The 20,988-nt window shown below is 42.9% G+C and overlaps 1 protein-coding gene across 3 annotated transcripts in view; it reads right to left on the reverse strand.

Annotated features, from left to right (window-relative positions):
* The window catches only part of ATP10A (ATPase phospholipid transporting 10A (putative)), a 198,367-nt gene that overhangs the window by 24,137 nt on the left and 153,242 nt on the right, over positions 1-20,988 (reverse strand). For all 3 annotated transcript variants that reach the window (XM_045448925.1, XM_045448926.1, XM_045448924.1), the window contains exons 4-10: positions 15,776-15,882; positions 15,252-15,383; positions 14,064-14,194; positions 12,331-12,583; positions 8,954-9,171; positions 6,509-6,703; positions 3,514-4,096 (exon numbers count right to left, since the gene is read on the reverse strand). In XM_045448925.1, the coding sequence (XP_045304881.1) occupies positions 3,514-4,096; positions 6,509-6,703; positions 8,954-9,171; positions 12,331-12,583; positions 14,064-14,194; positions 15,252-15,383; positions 15,776-15,882 (1,619 nt within the window). The remainder of the gene's footprint in view (positions 1-3,513; positions 4,097-6,508; positions 6,704-8,953; positions 9,172-12,330; positions 12,584-14,063; positions 14,195-15,251; positions 15,384-15,775; positions 15,883-20,988) is intronic.

Raw genomic sequence — 20,988 nt, forward strand, 5'->3', positions numbered from 1 at the left:
CTTTTTTTGTAGAAGTGTTATATCTCTTTGAAGAAAGATCTTAAAGATCTGAAGTAATCCAGAGGATAATACTTGTGTGCCCACCTTACTTTATCACCAGTGCACATGTACAGCAGCTTGAACACAATGCTCTACTTCCTGAGCACAGGTAAGTGCTCTCAAGTATGCTCTCCACACTCCATCCACCCACAAAGTAAAAGTTGAATGATTTATACATAATGCCGGGATGTTACCAGTGGATAACTTCAAGGTAACCCCAGAGCCATCCTATAGCTCCTCTCTTGGGAAAGCAATGGAGTCTCAGAACATCCTGAATCTTAAGTTGCTGGATGTCTACATGTAGATCTTCCAAACATATCTGAACCACACACTGCTTGGAAATTCCTTGAGTAAGGTGGAGAGCTACACAAATTGTCTATTTTTAATCTGCCCCTTTCAATGTCATGGTTTGGACAATGTGTCATATAGCAATGTCACTCTTTTACTTGTCTCATCCATAGTGCAACAGATGGAAGGCTTTGCTTCTTTTCACCTATAGTTACCTAGATATGGATAGTGATTTCCTCCCAGAGACCTGCAGTAGATGGACAGTAGCAGAGGAGGTGAGTGCAACAGCAAAGCTACACAGGGGCTGAAGGATCAGGTGAAGAGGGATACGAGGCTTCCCAGCCTGCTCTTAGTCTCCCCACACGCCCCTGACCTTGAAGTTGATTATGAGTGGTAGAAGTTGTTTGTTTGTGCTTTGTCTAGAAATTTAAGACTATGTACTCATTTAAAAGTGACCTCAGCAAAGTACAAGTGTGGCAACTACTGTACTTGCACAGCTCAACAGGATCCCTTTTCTCTATGGTGGGCCCCACCTACCACCCTGTCCTACCCATTTCTTAGTGCTACTCCAGGCCTTTTACCTTATACATGACCCATTGTATGTGGTTAATTCTTTTTTTTTTTTTTTTAATTTTTTTTTCAACGTTTATTTATTTTTGGGACAGAGAGAGACAGAGCATGAACGGGGAAGGGTCAGAGAGAGAGGGAGACACAGAATCGGAAACAGGCTCCAGGCTCTGAGCCATCAGCCCAGAGCCCGACGCGGGGCTCGAACTCAAGGACCGCGAGATCATGACCTGGCTGAAGTCGGACGCTTAACCGACTGCGCCACCCAGGCGCCCCTGTATGTGGTTAATTCTTAAATACAGCAGTCCATTAAACTGTCTTTAATGAAAAGGACAAAGATTTTTTTTTTTTTTTACAGAATTAAATCTCAGATAATTGCTATATCTGTTTTTCTTTTGTGTGGATGCAAAATCAAATTTCAGAATGAAGAAGGCTCAAAGAATGTATTTGGAAGCTTTCCTTCCTCTTCTCTTTTTTAGAATAGGTTGAGGAGATTTAGGTATTAACACTTCCTTAAATGTTAGGCAGAATTCACCTATGAATCCATTTGGTCCTGGATTTTTATTTTTTGGTAGTTTTTTTTTTTTTTATTATCAATTCAATTTCATTACAATTAATTGGTCTGCTCGGATTTTTATTGCTTCCTGATTGTTTTAGAAGGCTGTACTTTGCTAGGAATTTATCAACTTCTTCCGGGTTTTCCAATTTGTTGGCATATAATTTTTAGTAGTATTTTCATAATCTTTTGTATTTCTGTGGTGTCAGTTGTAACTTCTTTCTTGTTTGGTCCTTTCTCTTTTTTCTTGATGAGCCTGGCTAAAGGTTTAGCAATTTTGTTTAGCTTTTTCAGAGAACCAGTTCTTGGTCAATGATTTTTTTTTTTTTTAAGTCTCTGATATTTATTATTTTCTTCTTTCTACTTCTCTTGGTCTTTGTTCTTCTTTTTCTAGTTCCTTTAGGTGTAGTAAGGTTAGATTGTTTATTTGAGCTTTTTGTCGTTTCTTGAGGTAAACCTGTATTGCTATTTATTTCCCTCTTAGAACCACTTTTACTGTACCCCATAGGTTTCAGACCACTGTATTTTCATTTTCATTTATTTCCATGTACTTTCTGATTTCTTCTTTTGTTGCTTAGCATCCTGTTGTTTAGCCTCCATGTGTTTGCATTTTTTTCAGTACTTTTTTTTCAATAAATGGTGGAAAAACTGGACAGCTACATGTAAAAGAATGAAATTGAACTATTCTGACACCATACACAAAAATAAACTCAAAATGGATTAAAGGTCTAAATGTGAGACCTGAAACTATGAAAATCCTGGAAGAGAATACAGGCAGTAATCTGACACTGGCTGTAGCAACATTTTTCTAGACATGTCTCCTGATGCAAGAAAAACAAAAGCATAAAAACTATTAGCACTACATCAAAATAAAAAAGTTTTGCACAGTGAAGGAAACCATCAAGAAAACAAAAAGGCTACTGAATGGCAGAATGAAGGCGGCTCTGGGAATGCAAAATCAGCCTGTGTCTACACTAGCACAGAATCCCTGAGGTGGAAAGGCAAATCTTGCCCTCTGGTAGGTTATCCCCATGAAAAGCTATCCAAACTGTTTTCAGAGCCACGTTTGCAAACTGAGAGGTATTCCCGTGGGAAAAAGATTTCCTGTCTGTAGAGATTCCTTAGTACACTTTCCCACTTAGTACACCACTCCCAACAGAGTGGTGCTGGCCTAGAGAGCCAGGAGTCCAGTTCTGAGGCACTGAGATTATGGTGAGAGGACCACGGGAAGTAAATTATTCCCTAGCTCCATCCAGTGTACAAGGTTTCACAGCAGGTTGTACCTAGAGCTGTTTCCAGAATACAATAGATAAGGAGACTGTGGAGGTCAGGCAGCAAAGCCACAGCAGATACACTTCTATCTGCCAGCAGCACCCTCACCTCCACCCAGTCTCTCTCACCTAGATATGTACTCCTTCATCCTCCAAGTACAGAGGGAAGGGTGACCAGGTTTACTGATGGGGACCTTGGCCACCCCCTCCCAAGGCCCAGAAGCATGTGTCTAGAAGGAGATGCAAACAAGCCCTTCTGCTGGATAAAGTTCTAACTGTCGACACCAGTGATTTAGATTTCTCTTTTTCAACAAAGAAGTTATATGGAACTCTAGTATTCAAAAGAGACCAAGATAGAGCTGCTCTGCCTGAAGTTGGGACAGATGACAGTAAGTGAGAGGCCAGCAGCCTGTGACCTGAGGCAGCTCCACAAATTGGCTACAAACTATGACCTGGCTTCACAGTCGCCCTGGTCCAGGCAATCACAGAGTAGGAACGAACCTTCCGGAACTTCTAGTCTAAAAGTTCTTGACCTCCATTGGCCATATTTAAAACGATGCTAGGCCTCACCTCAAGTAACCCCCAACCCCACTGTTCTGAGGTGAATTTAGGCACTGAAGCCCTCCATCCTCCACCCCCCCAGTGCATTCTAGTCCAAATACCTCAGAGGAGGGAAAGGGTGATCCAGAAAGGTAATCTCTGATAGGCACCGCTTTAGAAAAGGCTTAATGAAAATCACTTTACTCATGGAAGGGGACTGGAGGTGCCGCCCAGTGGCGAGGAGCTGGATACCTGAGGAGCAAGGCAGTAAGAGGTCCATGACCACTGAGTCAGCTCCTTTGGTATAGACATTGATCTCATCGGTGAGTGGGTGCCGGATCACCACTGACATCCTCTTGCGAATGGAGTCGAAGCCCAGCGTGTGTAGGAGCTCGAAGGTGAGCCTGCCCAGGTGGGGCAATTCCACTGATACCTGGTCATGCAGCCTGTCCACCAGCGTGCAGTTGTAGGCCCGTGCAGCATACACAAGGGCTGCCTCGTCGGGGCTCTCTGCCTCATAGCGCAGCTCCTGCTCCTGCTCCAGCTCCACCCCCTGCTCCTGGGCAGTGTGCTCTGGGGCCCAGCTGGCAGCCCCACTGCTGTAGCCATTGCTGGCAACGGCTGGGGCTGGCTGGCCCAGCCTCTCCTCCAGCCTGAGCAGTGTGCTGTCATTGGACAGGGTGGACAGAAAGTTTGACCCTGACTTGTGGGTGGTCTTGTTGGTGGCCAGGCTCCCGATGCTGCTGCAACCGGAGGTCAGGCGGCTGGGTGAGAACCTTCGTAGGAAGTCTTCTATCGTCTTCACCGGGGACTTCACCTCCAACCTCACCCTTACCTGCAAGAGAAGCAGTCAGAAGACAGGGAAGGTGTGTCTAGAGACCTCACCCCAACTACCACTTCCCCAGTGGGGGCTCGGAGCATAGAATTCCCATTTCCCAGATTTTGGGGCGTGCACTAAAAACTGCAACCAGAGGCAGCACTGATCTTCCTTGAGATCACTCTTTGGCCTCTTACACTTCACTTAAGCAAAGATTCGCAATATATATTCTTTTAGAATGTGATCACCAGGGTAGCTACATGGAGGCCCTGAACTGACTCAGGGGACTCAGGCCAATGGTGCCTGCAGGCTTTCAGATTATCCTTTCTGCTGGCTGTCTCCACACTGCAATGTCCCACTGCTTTGCAGAAAAGGCTCAGAAGAGCATGCCTGTCATTGCCTGGCACAAAACCCAGCCTTTTTTTTCCCCACGTGCAAAAAACATTTAACAGAAGACCAGTTTATACAGTCCTTTGAATTATGTCTATATAAAATTTAAATAACATCCCCAAACCCAAAAGAACTATTCTGAACAGCTAAATGCATGGACAAATTCAGGACTGAAATCATTTAGCTCACTTTTTTTAAGTCACAATAAATTATATAGCTTCTAACAAGAAATGAAAACAACAAAATAACAGTTATACACATTTGCTAGAGTTCCAAAAAGCTCAATGATGGAGCAACAGCAATATTTTATTTAAAGGAGTATTGTTCACTAATGCTGGCATAATATACCTATTTTAACTTTCTGCTAGAAAATGGATTTAGAGCAAATGTTATAACAATCAAAACACGGAGTTATAGTTAGCCTTAAATTTTCATAATTTTGCCTGTGTGTCCAAAGTTGTATATTATACAATAGCCTCAAGAAAAGTCAGGTGTGTGGTCAAGCAGGGCCCGTAGGACCAACTTTGATAAAGGTGCTTCTTCTTTGTTCCTATAATAACTTTAAATGTGCTACATATCCAAGGGGGAGATTCAAACAGCCACACTGGAGCTCCAGCCGGCTCCAAATACCCTGAAGATTTAGTACTCATTAATATGTGAGAAGAGGAACACATCCAGAGACCCGTTCATTTGCAGTCTGAGGGTGGGTGATTAAATATTCTCCTCCCAATATGGAATGCACTGCTTATGTCACCATCATCACAAGCCTCAGGTTATGCTGGGGTCTTTCTCAGTGATTCAGTAGTTGCAACAATGCCTGAGTTTGTCAGACAGGTTCTACTAGAATGCAGGGATGCATGCCAGAGGGGCTGAATACTAGGTGGTGGAAGAACCCAAAGGCCAGATGAGGGATGCTGAGGCAGCTAAGAGGTGAGCTGCAGCAGAAAATACCTCCTGACTAAGGCAGATGGTGCAACCCTGTGGTCTCTGAGTGGTGGGATCTTGTCCGCTCTGGATCTACCAGGCCCACTGGGGCTTTTGCAGGCCAGTGTCGCAGAAGCAAGGGCACAGGGGGTGCTGCATTACTGCCAGATAGGCTGCTGCCAAGAGAGAGCAGAGACCTCTTGTTCAGGCCACATCACACACCAATGGCGCCATCAGTGGAACCTGGTAAAAGGGCTAACCCAGGAGGAGGGAAAGGGGTCTGGGAGGGTAAGGGATTGAGAGGCAGGTCTATGGCATGCATCTAGCCCTAGAACACTTTTATTTTTACCCATTTAAAGTTGCCTTGCTGCATTATGCACATCCATCCTTAGGTGCACCCTATACAAGCATACATCCAGCCCACTTGGAGGACTTTCTCAGAAGCACCTGGGTTAGAGAAGATCTTTTTGCACATGAAACTTTAAGAATCTTATTATTAACCCAAACAAAAAACAACTTGGATTACTGCTATGTTTCCACCATCTTAAGTAACTTCCCATCGATTCTTGACCACTTCTCCTTGAAAGATGATGTTAAAAGCCTTTGTTAACATCAAATACATTTACTGTGTGCCAAGCCCTACTCTGAGCCCTTTCCCTAACCCTCACCACTGACCTCATGTCACATAAGGCACAGGAGGGGAAGGCTTATCCAAAGCCACTCAGCTGAGTGATAAAGTCAGGATTCAAGTCCAGGTGATTTGTCTGGGCCCCAAGCCTGTCTTGTGCACTCTTCTCTGAGAATCTGGAACCCTGAAATTCTGTGTAGGTAGTGTAGGGCAGCCTCACTCCAGGCCAGGCTGTTATGTGCCCCACCCATCATGGGAGGAAGTTGTCCTCTCTTACTTGGCCCCAAACCCCTCACCTGCCTCTGGTAGCCTAGGAATGGCACCACAGAACCAGTGAGCTGGCTTGTCCCATATAAAGCCCCCTGATATATCCCCTTAAACCTGAGAGAGGTAGTGTAAATAGTCCTGTTGGAAAGGGTGGACTGACAACAGTGGGGCCATGCTGAAGGTCAAAGGTATCAGCTTCACAGGGAGACTCCAGAACTTGCCTTTTGTCGTGGTTGATCCGGGGATGTGACTACTACTGTGTTGCAGATGGTGAGTGCGATGAAAAAGTCAAACACATCAGAGAGCTCTGGTGAGAGGTGGGCCAGTGGGTATTCCTGGTGCCTTGCGATGGCCAAACACCTGTCACATTCACTCACCTTCTCAAACAGCTTTGGGTCAGGTGTAATGTCTTTCTCCTGCAAGAAAATGGAGGCTTAGGGGTGAGTATGACCCAGTGACCTGCCAAGCATCCTGGTGCTTGACTATTTAAGGCACCTTGATTTTATTCTAAGTTGTAAAGGTCCCTTCATCTGACTCATCTACATATGCCATTTTATAGTGATGACTTACGCATAATTTTAAATTGTGTAAGAATATAATATCCATTATATGTGAAATGAAATGTATATATTCTTATATAGAACATATATATGTTGTCATTAAAAAATAATACAGCTAAGAATATAGATTATTATAGCATATCTGACTCAGAAAAATTTGAAAAAGAGAAGGGAAAATGGAACAAATCTGTATTGCACCAGCTCACATACACACTTTTTGAAACACGTGCTTCTGTTTCCTTCCAGTCTTTTTTCTAGACACTTACGTTATATATATAATAAAATATTTTATACATTTTCTTTTGATATAAACCCAGAAGTGGGATTGCTGGATTATACAGTAATTCTATTTATAAGCTTTTAAGGAAACTCCATACTGTTTTCCCTAGTGGCTGCACCAGTTTACATTCTCACCAATAGTGCATGAATGAGGGTTCCCTTTTCCCTATATCCTTGCTGACACTTCTTATCTCTGGTCTTTTTGATGATAACCATTCTAACAGGTGTGAAATGATATCTTATTATGGTTTTGATTTGCATTTCCCACCTTAAATTTACACATTATATGTCAATTATACCTCAATAAAGAAAAAATACACATAAATTGGCAGTTTCATGTTCCCCCAAACGTTATACACAGTTGACCCCTGAACAATGCAGGGGGTTGGGGCGCTGACCCCCCATGCAATCGAAAAGTCCATGTATAACTTTTTTTTTTTTTTTAATTTTTTTTTTTTTCAACGTTTATTTATTTTCGGGACAGAGAGAGACAGAGCATGAACGGGGGAGGGGCAGAGAGAGAGGGAAACACAGAATCGGAAACAGGCTCCAGGCTCTGAGCCATCAGCCCAGAGCCTGATGCGGGGCTCGAACTCACAGACCGCGAGATCGTGACCTGGCTGAAGTCGGACGCTCAACCGACTGTGCCACCCAGGCGCCCCCAAAAAATTAGCCTACTACTGACCAAAAGCCATATTGATAACATGAACAATGGACTAACACCATATTTTGAATTTTATATGTATTATATACTGTATTCTTACAATAAAGTAAGTTAGCAAAAATAAAATATGAAAATCATAAGGAAAATACAATTACAGTACTGCACCATATTTCTTTTTTTTTTTAATTTTGCATGTAAGTGGACCAGCACAGTTCAAACCTGTGTTGGTCAAGGGCTAACTGCAGTCTGATCTTTTCCAGGCTTTTAAGAATCATTTGAAAATACAACTTTTAACAACTTAGAAATTAGATATACTATAATTCATTTGGCCATTCTTTTATCACTGCATACATATTTTTTTCATTGATAAACTTCTATGCACAGAAATTTTTGACTGAATCACTAAATTCTTAGGTCAGAAAGTTTGAATATTTCAAATATCCTTGGACCCATATTGTTACATCGATGTCAGAAAAGCTTGTTTTCAACACAGTGCTCCTCCTGCCAGGTGGTAGAGCCCGACTCCCAAGTGCCCTGTATAAAACCACCAATCAGCAACCACAATTTAAATGGCAGCCTATATAGGTTTCAAAGGGCACAGAAGAATGAGGCCAACACAGAGTGATCAAAATGGATTCTTCCTCTCTGTTCTTAAAACATTTTAGAAGTGAAAGGATCTTTTAAAGGCTATCACTCATTCACTTCTGGAAATTTCCCTGCCTGATGAGAATGGTCCATAAATGTTGGGGCAAGGCAATGGAGAAAGAAGTTTATTGGATTCGGGCTCATCTACTTAAAACTTTTTTTTTTTTTTCCATCTGTCTTCTCTTTTTCACAGTTGTCATCTTGCTCTGATGTTTTATTCATTTCATTTGGTAGGACAGACTTCCTCTCCATCACTGATCTGAGTAGTTCAACAATTCCCTGGCCTTAGAGGCCATGACAAAGGGGCCATGTCAGTGTTTTAGAAAAAATCCAGCAATGTAGGGTGAAGAAAGTGTTGGCCACACAAGTTCTGTTAACTGAACAGAGCTAACCCCCCAGCAACAGCTCATTTGTATTATTACATACAGATACTTCTGATGAATGGAGGGAAATGACAGGGCAAGGAAAGGTGGTGTTGTCCCAGCATGGGTAGCTGCTATCCTCTGAGTGGGACTCACCATAGGGCTGCTGAAAGCTGTGTGCTTGGACAGCATGCTGGCCCGCTTGGCCTCGGCCCGGCTGCCTGTGCGCCGATGTGACTTGGTGCTCTGGCTCCTGTGCATGATGCGAATGCTCTGATGGCTCCCAATGCTGCTGCGCTGGGGCAGCGAGCCCCCTCTGGGCACTGCCTCTTCCTCCTCTGAGTCTGCCTCCTGGTACCTGGCCAGACGCTGGGCTGTAGGGAAAGGCACACAGGGTGACACATCATGGGGAGGCTAGGAAAATGAAACTGATTCAGAGCACTCACCACCCTCACTTTCCCAAAGGCAAGGCCACATTTAATAAAAGTTTCCACTGAGAGATAGAGGCTTTATGTGCACCTACAGTCAACCTCATGAGGTTGATATTCTCCACCCCGCTGCACAGATGAGAAGACTGAGTCTCAGAAAACTGAAGGACCTTGCTAAGTACACAGGATTCAGGAGGGTGGAGAGGACACCCAGGTCAATGTGATGGCAAAGCAAAGATCCTGTGCATTTTGGCACAGTGGCCATCGAGCTCCACAAACAAGTAAGGTGTGGACAGAGACAAATTCACATACAGCCCCTCTGTTCAGGTGGACCCTAAGTGTGATGAATGTGGTTTGGGCAGCAGACAGTGGGGACGAAGGCAGGGCAATGAAGTCCTCTCCCACAGTGTAGCCAGGCTCTAGGCTTTGCCCTTATCCCAGGGTCATGGGGCCACCTGACTCACTAGGGCTGTTAGGACAGATCACAAGTTGAACATCTGCCCTGCAATCACACAAAAATAATAGTTTTCAGTCTGTATTGATGGTGCTTTCCCACAGGCGCTCCTTGTCCAGGGTCAGGTAGGGGGTGGGTATTATCTGCATTCACCTTGTAAGGATGAAGCTCTAACCAATAGGGAGGCTAACAGTCCTTGTGGGATTGCATAGAGTGGACAAATGTCACCAGGGTATAGACCCACTGGCAAAGATCCATTTTAGATGATCTTGACTGCACTGTTACGCTTGAATGCTTAGTGGGGCATTGCCCAGCAAAAATCCTTGTGGCCATGTGGCCAGCCACTCGGTGAACCACATGAAGTACATCTGCTCTGTTTCTTGCTAAAGAACGGCTCTGAACACATTTTTCTGGCTTTGCCCAGTTTTAGTTCAGCGTATTTCATCATAGATGAGCAAGGAGGCTATTCATGAGGATTACTCATTCAAAACAAGCAATTGCTAAGAACTTCGAGGGCAAGTCCAGTGCTGGGTGTGAGCACAAAATATCTTAACACAATGTGGCCTGCATAAGGGACAAAGAGGAGCCCTCCAATGCCTGTGGCCTTATATTTAACATCTTTCTTTAGGGATGAGAAAAACAGAGATAAGGAAAGGTAAGTCAATTATGGTTACAAAACTCAGTAATTGCCAACACCAGGATCCCACTGAGGGAGCTCCTCACCGCAGAAGCAAATCTCCTCCTGTACATCCCACCTGCTCCTGCTGATATAAGTCACAGTTTGGTGGTGAATGAACATCAAGGAAGAACAAAGCCTGGACACAGTGCTGTCAAGCTTCTAGGCTTGTGCATTAGGAACTTGGTGTCAGCCTCTCAAAGGATATACCTGCCTATCCCAGTCTCCTGCAGTAGTAGTCAGATGTTAGCCTAAATGTAGCCATCCTTCAGACCACTGTTGATATGACTGTGGTCTACAGTGATGCAGCAATTTCTGACCAACAGTGGCCTGAGCAATGCCTTCAGTGTTCCTGGGGAAGATAAAGGCAAGGAGCAGGTGATGCTTTATTCTAGGCACACTGTGACACCAGGACAAAAGGCCAGAGGGCCATACCAAGAGTCTCCATGGCTGGTTCAGATATATGTGAACTGGGCTCATCATACAAAGCCAAAGTCATCTGAATTCATTTTACTAATGAGATCTGTGAGGTCAGACCACATAAAGTAACAGCTGAAGATGCTCTTGGCCCCAGGAGCATGTCAATGACCGATCATAGCATTTCTTTCAAACATGCAGCAGAGAGGCCTGGTTGTTTTAGTCTTCACCAGAAATGTTTTCCTGTATCTTCCAGAGGCAATGCAACCTTTAGTTTTATAAAAAACATCTAACAACTATCAAAATTTTTCTGTAATCTTAGTTGGGATTCTGCCCATAGAGCTTCAGGTCCAGCTTTCAAAGGCTGCTTCTGACCTGACTTCAAACCCGGGTCTCTGGTTCCTTTACAACTAGGCTGAACTCTGCCTTCAGGCAAATGAGCTCTTCTGCACTAGGCTGAGGAGTTACAGAAGGGTAGAGTGAAAAGGGACAGGTGGGCATAGTCACTGACCATTTACTTTGGGTGGCAAATAAAGTTAAACATAGTGTATAAGTTCCTATGTCTTCTGTTTAATATGATTAATTTTACATAAAGGGCCTTAGTGGGTATCATAATTGTTTTATGAAACTCACAAAAATCCCATGCTTCCTTGAGATCTTTCCTACCATATCCCCTCAATAAATAAGTTTCCTAATGATGACCACGTGCTGACTCCTATACTATATTTGCTTCTGTTCCTGTGGCAAGACTTCTTTCATGTTCTCAGATGCTGTTATAGGAAGGAAAGGGAGTCCTGGTTGCAGAGTTGATGGTGCCTCTCAGAGGCGCCATAGCTCCACAAACACTACTGTGGCACAGGGACCCTTATTGTGGTGCCCCTTCCCAACTCGGGTGGGTGGCTGGTTCTAGTCACACCCTCCACTTATGAAGTGGATAGCTTCTCTATGGGATCAGGGAGGACAGAGGCAGCAAAGCATAAGGAAAGGAGAAGTGGGAAGAGTAACATCCTGTAAACTTCAAACAGGAGTAACATTTCTCTTCAGCTTCCATGAACATCATTTTCTAAGGGGAAGAGTACAGCATGAATTCCCCAATGCCCTTCTGAGAATTTTTAGTTAATAACAAGAAGATCGATGGGTGACAACAAAAACATCTCTTCATTCTTGGCATGGCAAAGAGACCACATACCTCACAAGTGAGTTCCTCAAGATTGCCCTTCTTGGTTCTCTTGTCTGACAAAAAATGAGTGTTTAAGCAGATGCCCACCACACTAAGATACTGCAGTGAGTAGGGCACTGTCAGTAAATGGAGTTCATTATTTGCTTCTATAAATGCTGCTAAGCTTCAGTCTCCTGGTTGCTCTAACAGCCTATGTTTTAGTCTCTCAAAAATCAGCAATCCCTGAAGCTTATTGTGTGTGTGTGTGTGTGTGTGTGTGTGCGCGCGCGCGTGCATGTTCATGTGTGCATGTATGTGCACACAGGAACATGTGCATGCAGCTTTTCTACAGCAGCTCCCTGTCCAGCCCAGACTAGGAGTTCCTACCTCGAGACTCACCATTTGCATCATGGGAATATTCTACGCCAGACACAGTGCATCTTCGGAAAACCATCTTATTCTCAGTTAAAGTGCCAGTTTTATCTGAGAAGATATACTGTATCTGCCCTAAGTCTTCGGTGATGTTGAGAGCTCGACACTGCAGCTGCGAGTCCGTTTCTTCATCGTACAACTCTATATCCTGATTAATGAAGTAGACTTGGCATACTTTAACAATTTCAATGGAAACATATAAGGAAATTGGGATCAAAACCTAGAAGACATAAGGCGTACAGGAACAACTGTGAGGAACAAGGAGATGAGAACTAGTCCAATCTATTCAAATGACAAATGACTACAACCACAAGTAAGTAGGGACTATACTGTACCTTTAAGGGCTTAACCAGGTTGGTTTAGAGTCAGTAATGAAAAAGTATTAGGATTGGCAAAGAGTTTAAACTAGGACAGCCTATGGTGTCACTGCAGAGCAGAAATCCACTATCATGTCTGGAAGAATGGTAACCATGGCTTGGATAGAAGAAAGCATTTTCATATTACTAAGTTGTGCTTGAGAGAAGCTATGAAAGGAAAGAAGAGAAAGAGAGAAAAAAAACACAAGGCACAGTCAGAGTCCTCATAAGCAAAGTCACCTTGCACCACAGTGGCAATTGGCCCCCAGGCTCTCCCAGGGCTCCTGGCAACAAGGAGCTGCCCATCCCATGGACACAACCCCACAGTTCAGAAGAGACAGTCTTTCCAGAGGCTGGTTGTGTTGAGGGACAATTTCTGTGATCTTGTACGATACAGAGCAAAGGGAAGAAGGCTTTGAGGAGAATATTCACAGTTAACACTTTGACAATTTAAGAATAATCTTCATGAAATCAATGTTTAAAAAACATTTTTTTTTTGAGTAACAGTATTAAACTAACCAGACTAAAAGACTAATTTGGGAAGTTAAATAAGTCTGTTTCCATTCTATGAAGCACATGTGATAAAAGACAGCAGAGCTCCTCTCGTAGGCAAAGGCTAAGCAAATGACCTCTGTTCACTTTGCGTTCCTAGGATGATACTCACTGTCCCTTCCACACTCTTAAACAGGCCTTTTGGGCATAGACTCTTAATTAGTGACAAGGAGCTGCTCACGAGGCATGTGAACTAATAATACTAATGGTAACAGTAATAATGATAATAAAAACCAATGCTGCAAAATGCAATGTGATATCCTGAATTGAATCCTGGAACAGATAAAAGCACATTAGTACAAAGACTAGTAGAATATGATGTCTAAGATTTAGTTCATGGCAAAGTACCAAAGTTAGTTTCTTGTTTTAGACAATGCACCGTGGTAATATAATATGTTCACATTAGGGGACTCTGGGTAAGGGACATATGAAAACTCTCTGTACTCTTGTTTGTAACTTGTCTATAACTCTTAAAATTATTCCAAAATAATAATTTTGGGTTTTTAAGAAGTAATTGAATGGAAAAATAAAACAAACACAATGATCAAAAAACCAACCCCCGAAGCTTAAGAATTTTAGGAATAGCAAAGGAGAAAGTTAACTTGAAAAGCACCTAAAAAGACCCCATAGAAAAATTAGGTGGAAAAGTAAGTAAGATGTAATACATTAGGCAGGTATATTTGTGGTCCTCCCAGATGCAAAATTTGTAAGGAAATTATCAGCAGAGTAAGATGACTTTAAATTCTTACCAGATAAATAAAGCAATTATCATATGGTACTTAGTACTGTTACCTGCAGAACTATTATCATTGTCAAAAATGAGTAAACTGCAGCTGTGACTGGGGATAAAGAGCTGCCATCAGACTCAGGGACATCAAATAATGATTTCTTCTCTTGATACCGCCATACCCACAGTCCATGTCCTATAGCAACGTTCAAAAAGAAACATCATACATCTAAATGTTAAAATAAGACACTGCTACTGCAAATGAAAGCAAAACTTCAAGACTTGACACAGGCACATTTGGCCTCATTAGTCTGCCTTGCCATGTAAGACAGCAAAAACACATGACCAGTACTGGTGGCACCAACAAGCAGACTGCTGGGAAGCACTGGTTCTTAGACTCTTCCTCATATCAGGCATTTCCCATTGCTGGTACTGAAAAGCAAATGGTCATAAGGCAGAAACTGAATATGCGCTGGCAGCTATCAATGGGAAATCCCCAAGAAGATTTTCCCAACATGTGCCTCAGAAAACATCAGTCTTGCCATTTGGCCCTGGATACTTCCCATTACTAACCTTTGCTACAGATCCAAAATGCAGATGTCATAGACTCCCAGAAGCCAATGGCAATGCATATATTTCATTCAGTGGGTCACACACCTATCTGATAACAGAAATCCTTTTCATGTCCCATACACCTGTGTCTTTTACCACTGAGCTCCACGACCATGTCACACCTGTCTGCTTCATGATGGGGGCAGGGGATGTGGTGAAGACCATTTACCCAGAGGTAAAGGCAGCATGCCAGGTCTGAAGGCCATCGAAGGCTGGTGAGTACCACAGCCTGTGTACAATCTAACTGCTAACCCCTTCTTAGCACCCAAATACTTTTTTTTCCCTCTTCTCATGGAGTTCTCATTAGTAGCATTTGTGCATCTCCTGATATATTATTCTCAGTTTATCACCAGGTTACTAATGCTTCTTCTACCACAATCATTACTACTGGTGTGATTAAACCATTCTTCCATCCAAGAAGCTGCAAGTTTGAAAAATAGTATCATTTTATCAAGATCTTTCATCTAGGCATCTCTAACATGGCCCATGTTGATACAAATGGCCCTTCAGTCTAAGTGGATGACAAATGTGTGTTTTAACTTTAGAGTTCTGGATCAGAATGAGTCGTCAGTAGCCCACCAGGCTCACCTGGAGGCTGTCCAGCAGTGCCCTCTTATTCATGATCCATGAAGGAGACTTACCGACCGCAGAAAACAGAGACATACAAACGAGGAGGAGGACACACCAGAGTACGTCGCAGTTCATCTGCCTCTCAAGTTGGCTGCGCTTGTAGCGGGGCCCGCTGTTGTTCAGCAGAGCCTTGGTTTCATGTCCTGCAGGGGAGCATGAGGGGCATGGTAAATCAATGCCCAACAGTGAAGTGTGGAGCTCCCTGACTGGTGAACTGAAGTACAGTGCTGCCATCCAATCATACTTACAGGCTAGGCTCAGTCGAAAAAGCAGGGTATAAAATTCATCTTAAATATGTAACCACCATGGAGAAACAATGGAAATAAATAAGCTAAAATGCTGAGAGAACACTTTGGTTAAGATACTATTAGAAATTTTGCTTCTGTTTTTCTGGTTTTCTAAGTTTTTACAATGGATACATGCTGCTTTTATAATCAGGAAAAAAAAGAAAGAACAAGGAGCAACATTCAAGAACGTATAGCAGAGGCGGCAAGCCAGCACTGTCACAGACTACCTGTGCCACAGCCACGCCTACCTGCATAGATGACCATGCCAACAACAGCTTCCGTGTTTCTGATGGTGCATCCTCGCAACAGCAGGTTTTCTTTATACAGCCCAGCCTTTTTCCCATTGTCATGTATACTGTTGAGGAAAAGGTAGCATGCATCACATGGATGCTTCCAAGCACCTCATGTCCCAAGAAGCACTACCTTGGGGAAGGAAGGCCTAGACGCTGGTCTGGGAAGGGGCACGGGGAACTCCAAGAGTGGGTGGCTTGTCTCAGTGGATCTCTGCAAGAGCCGAGAGGGAGCTGGTGCTCACTAGTAACTGCGCAGGACTCCTAAAATCCTGGAAAATAGGGGTGCTGGGAGGATCTTTTCTTCTAGTACTTAGTCTTGACTCCAGTTCCCAGCATAGGGCACCTAAAACTCTTGTAATTTCCTAAGTGGTATGAGCATTAGCAGTATCTTTTGTTCTTATATTTGGTCTCTGACTCCAGTTTTTCCTGGCATAGGATACTAAATCCCTTTTAACTTTCTGGGTGATACCAGTGTCTTTTGTTCTAATGAAGCCAGTCTGGGTGGACTCCTGGATGGGGTTTAGTCACCAGAAAGACCAGGCCACGATTAGAAGCTTAGAGTTTTCAACCTTACCGCCCATTCTCTAGAGTGGACAGGGGCTAGAAATTAAGTTAATCACTGATGATGCCTATGTGATGAAGCCTCTGGAACATCCCAATAGTTGGGGTTTGGAGAGCTTCTGGGATGGCGAACACATGGAGGTGCTGGAAGAGCAGGGTGCTCAGGAAGCTCTGCACCCCTTTGCACATACCTTGCTCTATGCATCTCCTCCATCTGGCTGTTCATTTGTATCCTTTATGATATTGTTTTATAATGAACTGGTAAACAGTAAGGAAATTGTTTTCTGAGTTCTGTGACATGCTCTAGCAAATTAACTAAACCTGAAAAGGGGATTGTGGGAACCTCTGCTTTATAGCACATCAGTCAGAAGGACAAGTAACAACCTGGACTTGTAACTGGCATCTGAAGTGAGGAAGTCTTGTGGGCCTGAGCCCTTAACCCGTGGGACCTGACACTATCTCCAGGTGGTGTCACAGGATTGCATGATGTGTAGGAAAACCCCACAGGTCAGAATTGGTGTCAGCACTGCAGGCCTATTTTCATCACAAGGATAGACCACAGCTAGAGAGGGCAGACCTGGGAGCAGTGAGGCCTAGTTAGAAGTTGGCCAGGGAAGGCTGCCAGGTGGTCTGCCCACTTCCTCCTCATCATAGAGAACACTGCTCCTCATCAGTACCTTGTGTTGTCACAAATACACAAATCCTTCTTTTTCTTTGAGTTTTTATTTAAATTACAGTTAACAAAGAGTATAATCTTAGTTTCAGGTGTACAATATAGTGATTCAAAAATTCCGTACAATACCAATGCTCATCACAAGTGCATCCCTTAATCCCCATCACCTGTTTGGCCCATCTCCTCAGCCTCCTGCCCTCTGGTGACCATCAGTTTGTTCCTACAGTTATGAGTCTGTTTCTTAGTTTGCCTCTCTTTCTGTTTTCCCCCCATGTTCATTTGTTTTGTTTCTTAACTTCTACATGAGTCAAATCATAAGTTACTTGTCTTTCTCTGACATATTTTGTTTATGATAATACTCTCTAGCTCCATCCATGTCACTGCAAATGGCAATATTTCATTCTTTTTTTACGGATGAGTCGTATTTCATTATATATATACTCTAACTATTCTTTATCCATTAATCAATTGACAGACATGTGGGCTGTTCCTGTAGTGTGGCTATTGTAAGATAATGCTGCTATAAACACTGGGGTGCATACATCCCTTTGGATTAGTATTTTTGTATTCTTTGGGTAAATACTTAGTAGTACAATTGCTGAATTGTAGGATATTTCTGTTTTTAACTTTTTGAGGAACCTCCATACTGTTTTCCACATTGGCTGCACCAGTTTGCATTCCCACCACTAGTGCAGGAATGTTCCCCTTTCCCCACATCCTCACCAACACTTGTTGTTTCTTATGCTGCTGATTGTACCCATTCTGACAGGTGTTGAGGTGATATCCCATTGTAGTTTTAATTCGTATTTCTCTGATAATCAGTGATGTTGAGCATCTTTTCATGTGTCTGTTGGCCACCTGTACGTCTTCTTTAGAAAATGGTTTCTTAATGTCTTCTACCCATTTTTTAATTGGATTATTTGTTTTTTGGGTGTTGAGTTTTATAAGTTCTTATGTACTTTGGACACTAACCCTTTATCAGATATGTCATTTTCAAATATCTTCTCGCATTCCATAGGCTGCCTTTTAGTTTTGTTGACTGTTTCCTTTGCTGTGCAGAAGATTTTTATCTTGATGAGGTCCCAATAGTTTATTTTTGCTTTCTTCCCCTTGCCTCAGAAGACATATCTAGTAAGAAGTTTCTACAGTTGATGTCAAGGAGGTTAGTGCCTGTATTCTCCACTAGGATTTTAATGTCTTCCTGTCTCACATTTAGGTCTTGCATCCATTTTGAATTTACTTTTTGTGTATGATGTAAGAAAGTGGTCCAGTTTCATTCTTCTGCATTTTGCTGTTTAGTTTTCCCAACACCATTAGTTGAAGACACTGTCTTCATTGGATTCCATTCCACTGTCTTCACTGTATTCCATTGGATATTATTTCCAGCTTTGTCAAAGATTAATTGACCATACAGTTATAGATTCATTTCTGGGTTTTCTATTCTGTTCCATTGATCTATGTGTCTGCTTTTGTGCCAGAGCCATACTGTCTTGATCACTACAGCTTTGTCATATAACTTGGAAGTCCAGAATGGTGATGCCTCCAGCTTTACTTTTCTTTTTCAAGATTTCTTTGGATATTTGGAATCTTTTGTGGTTCCATAAAAATGTTAGGATTGATTGTTCTAGCTCTGCAAAAAATGTTGTTGGTATTTTGATAGGGATTGCATTAAACGTGTAGATTGCTTTGGGTAGTATAGACATTTTAACAATATTTGTTCTTCCAGTCCATGAGTATGGAATATCTTTCCATTTCTTTGTGTCATTGTCATTTTTTTTTAAGTTTTATTTATTTTGAGAGAGAGAGAGAGAGAGTGAGCATGAGCAGGGGAGGGGCACAGAGAAGGAGAGAGAGAATCCCAAGCACCGACAGTGCAGAGCCTGATGCAGGCCTCAAACTCATAAACCGTGAGATCATGACCTGAGCCAAAACCAGGAGTCAGATGCTTAACTGACTGAGCCACCCAGGTGCCCCAATTTGTTTTTTTAATGTTTATTTATTCATTTACTTATTTATTTTGAGAGAGAGGGTGGGGGGAGAGAGAGGGAGAGGGAGAGAACATGTGAGAGCACAAGCAGGGGAGGGGCAGAAAGCAGGAGAGAGAATACCAAGAAGACTCCACATTGTCAGCACAGAGCCCAAAGCAGGCCTTGATCCCAAGAACCATGAAATTATCCTGAGCTAAAATCAAGAGTCAGACACTTAACCAACTGAACCACCCAGGCACTCCTTCAATTTCTTTCATAAGTGTTTTATAATTTTCAGTGTATAGGTCTTTCACCTCTTTGGTTAGGTTTATCCCTAAGTATCTTACTGTTTTTGGTGTAATTGTAAATGGGATGGATTCCTTAATTTCTCTTTCTGTTGCTTCATTATAGGTGTATAGAAATGTGACAAATTTAGAAAAGGGAATGGTATTGGTTTCAGCAACATTTTCTATATCCTTTTTTCTTATAAAAAGTCATACAGTTATTAAAAACATTAATATATTACATTTTAAATGTGGTACATTCCATTTTATGGGTTTCCCTGTTGTTTTGATTCAGAGAGACAGTCTAAGTATAAGCCACTGGTTTTCAAACTTATCCTCTTGATCCACTATGGATGGCCTCTCGTCATCCATGCAGCCAGAGCACCCCATGCTAGGATCACAGTGGGACAGATATGGTCCTGGAGTCTGAAGAACAAGGGGAGGCCTTGGAGGCTTCTGAAACTAGAGTAGGGGTCCAGCCTACACCAGGCAGTGCCTCCAAAGGGGACTTCAGAAAAGCTACCTTCTCGCATCATCAGTAGACAGCCTCCCCCTCCCACACATGGATAGCCCAAACTCCTCTGTGGTTCTTGAAGCTCACCAAGGACACCTGAAGGTGTTTTCCCTCATACCAGTTCTTAGCACAGTGCCACTGACATGAAATAGAGTTGGTACACAGAGGTACGAGGTCAGAGGAAGAATACAAGGTTTCTGGGGAAACCATACTTCCTGCCACATCTAGACCTTGGTCACTGGAATGATGGGCCAGGGCTGCCATTCAATCTGAGACACAACCCATGTTCTTCACAACAAGGAAATGATTGTATTTTCTGGTGAAAAAGACAGGCTAAATCATAAACACAAGGCCAAAATGCATGCTGGGGGATGCATTTTCCACAAGCCTGTTACTTAATTGATACAGCATCAATGTTTCTGCAGAAGGTATGCAAAGGAACACAGTGGGGTATTCAAACAACAGTGTGTCTATGCCCCCATCTGGCAGTTCCAGGACAGAATGAGGTTTTGTTTTAAAAAAGATTCAAGACTGAAAACCTCACTGTTGGATAATGCATCAAGACCTCAGTATACATAAGATGGTACATATAAAACACCATTCCCACCTCTGGAATGAGAGATACCTATGGCCACAGTTCTCTTGGTAACAGCTGGAGATGGACACGATTTCTGAGGGAGAGTAGTAAAAAACAGTTTCAATCAAAGTTTCCATCATGCTTACACAAAATAAGAGACAAACTCAATAAAAACAAGAAAAAACATTTTATATTAAGCCTTCTTTGATATGACACACTTTTTAGCAGCACTGCACTTTCTTTTTTTGCTTAATTTTTTTAATGTTTACTTATTTTGGAAGAGAGCACAGGTGCACGTGCAAGTAGAGGAGGACAGAGAGAGAAAGGGAATGTGAGCAGGGGAGGGAGAGAGACAGGGTGGGAAAGAGCATATCAAGCAGAATCTCAAGAATCTCAAACCCCAATGAGGGGCTCAATCTCACAAACCATGAGATCATGACCTGAGTTGATATGAAGAGTCAGCCACTCAACCGACTGAACCACCCAGGTGCCCCAGCAATACTGTGCTTTCGTATCAGACCAAGCCAGAACAGAACTCGTTACCAGCAGGTGCACAGGCCTGTGAAGACTACAGCCACAAGGACAGGCAGTG

The sequence above is a fragment of the Leopardus geoffroyi genome, chromosome B3 (assembly GCF_018350155.1).
Source record: "Leopardus geoffroyi isolate Oge1 chromosome B3, O.geoffroyi_Oge1_pat1.0, whole genome shotgun sequence".
Classification (NCBI taxonomy): Eukaryota; Metazoa; Chordata; class Mammalia; order Carnivora; family Felidae; genus Leopardus; species Leopardus geoffroyi.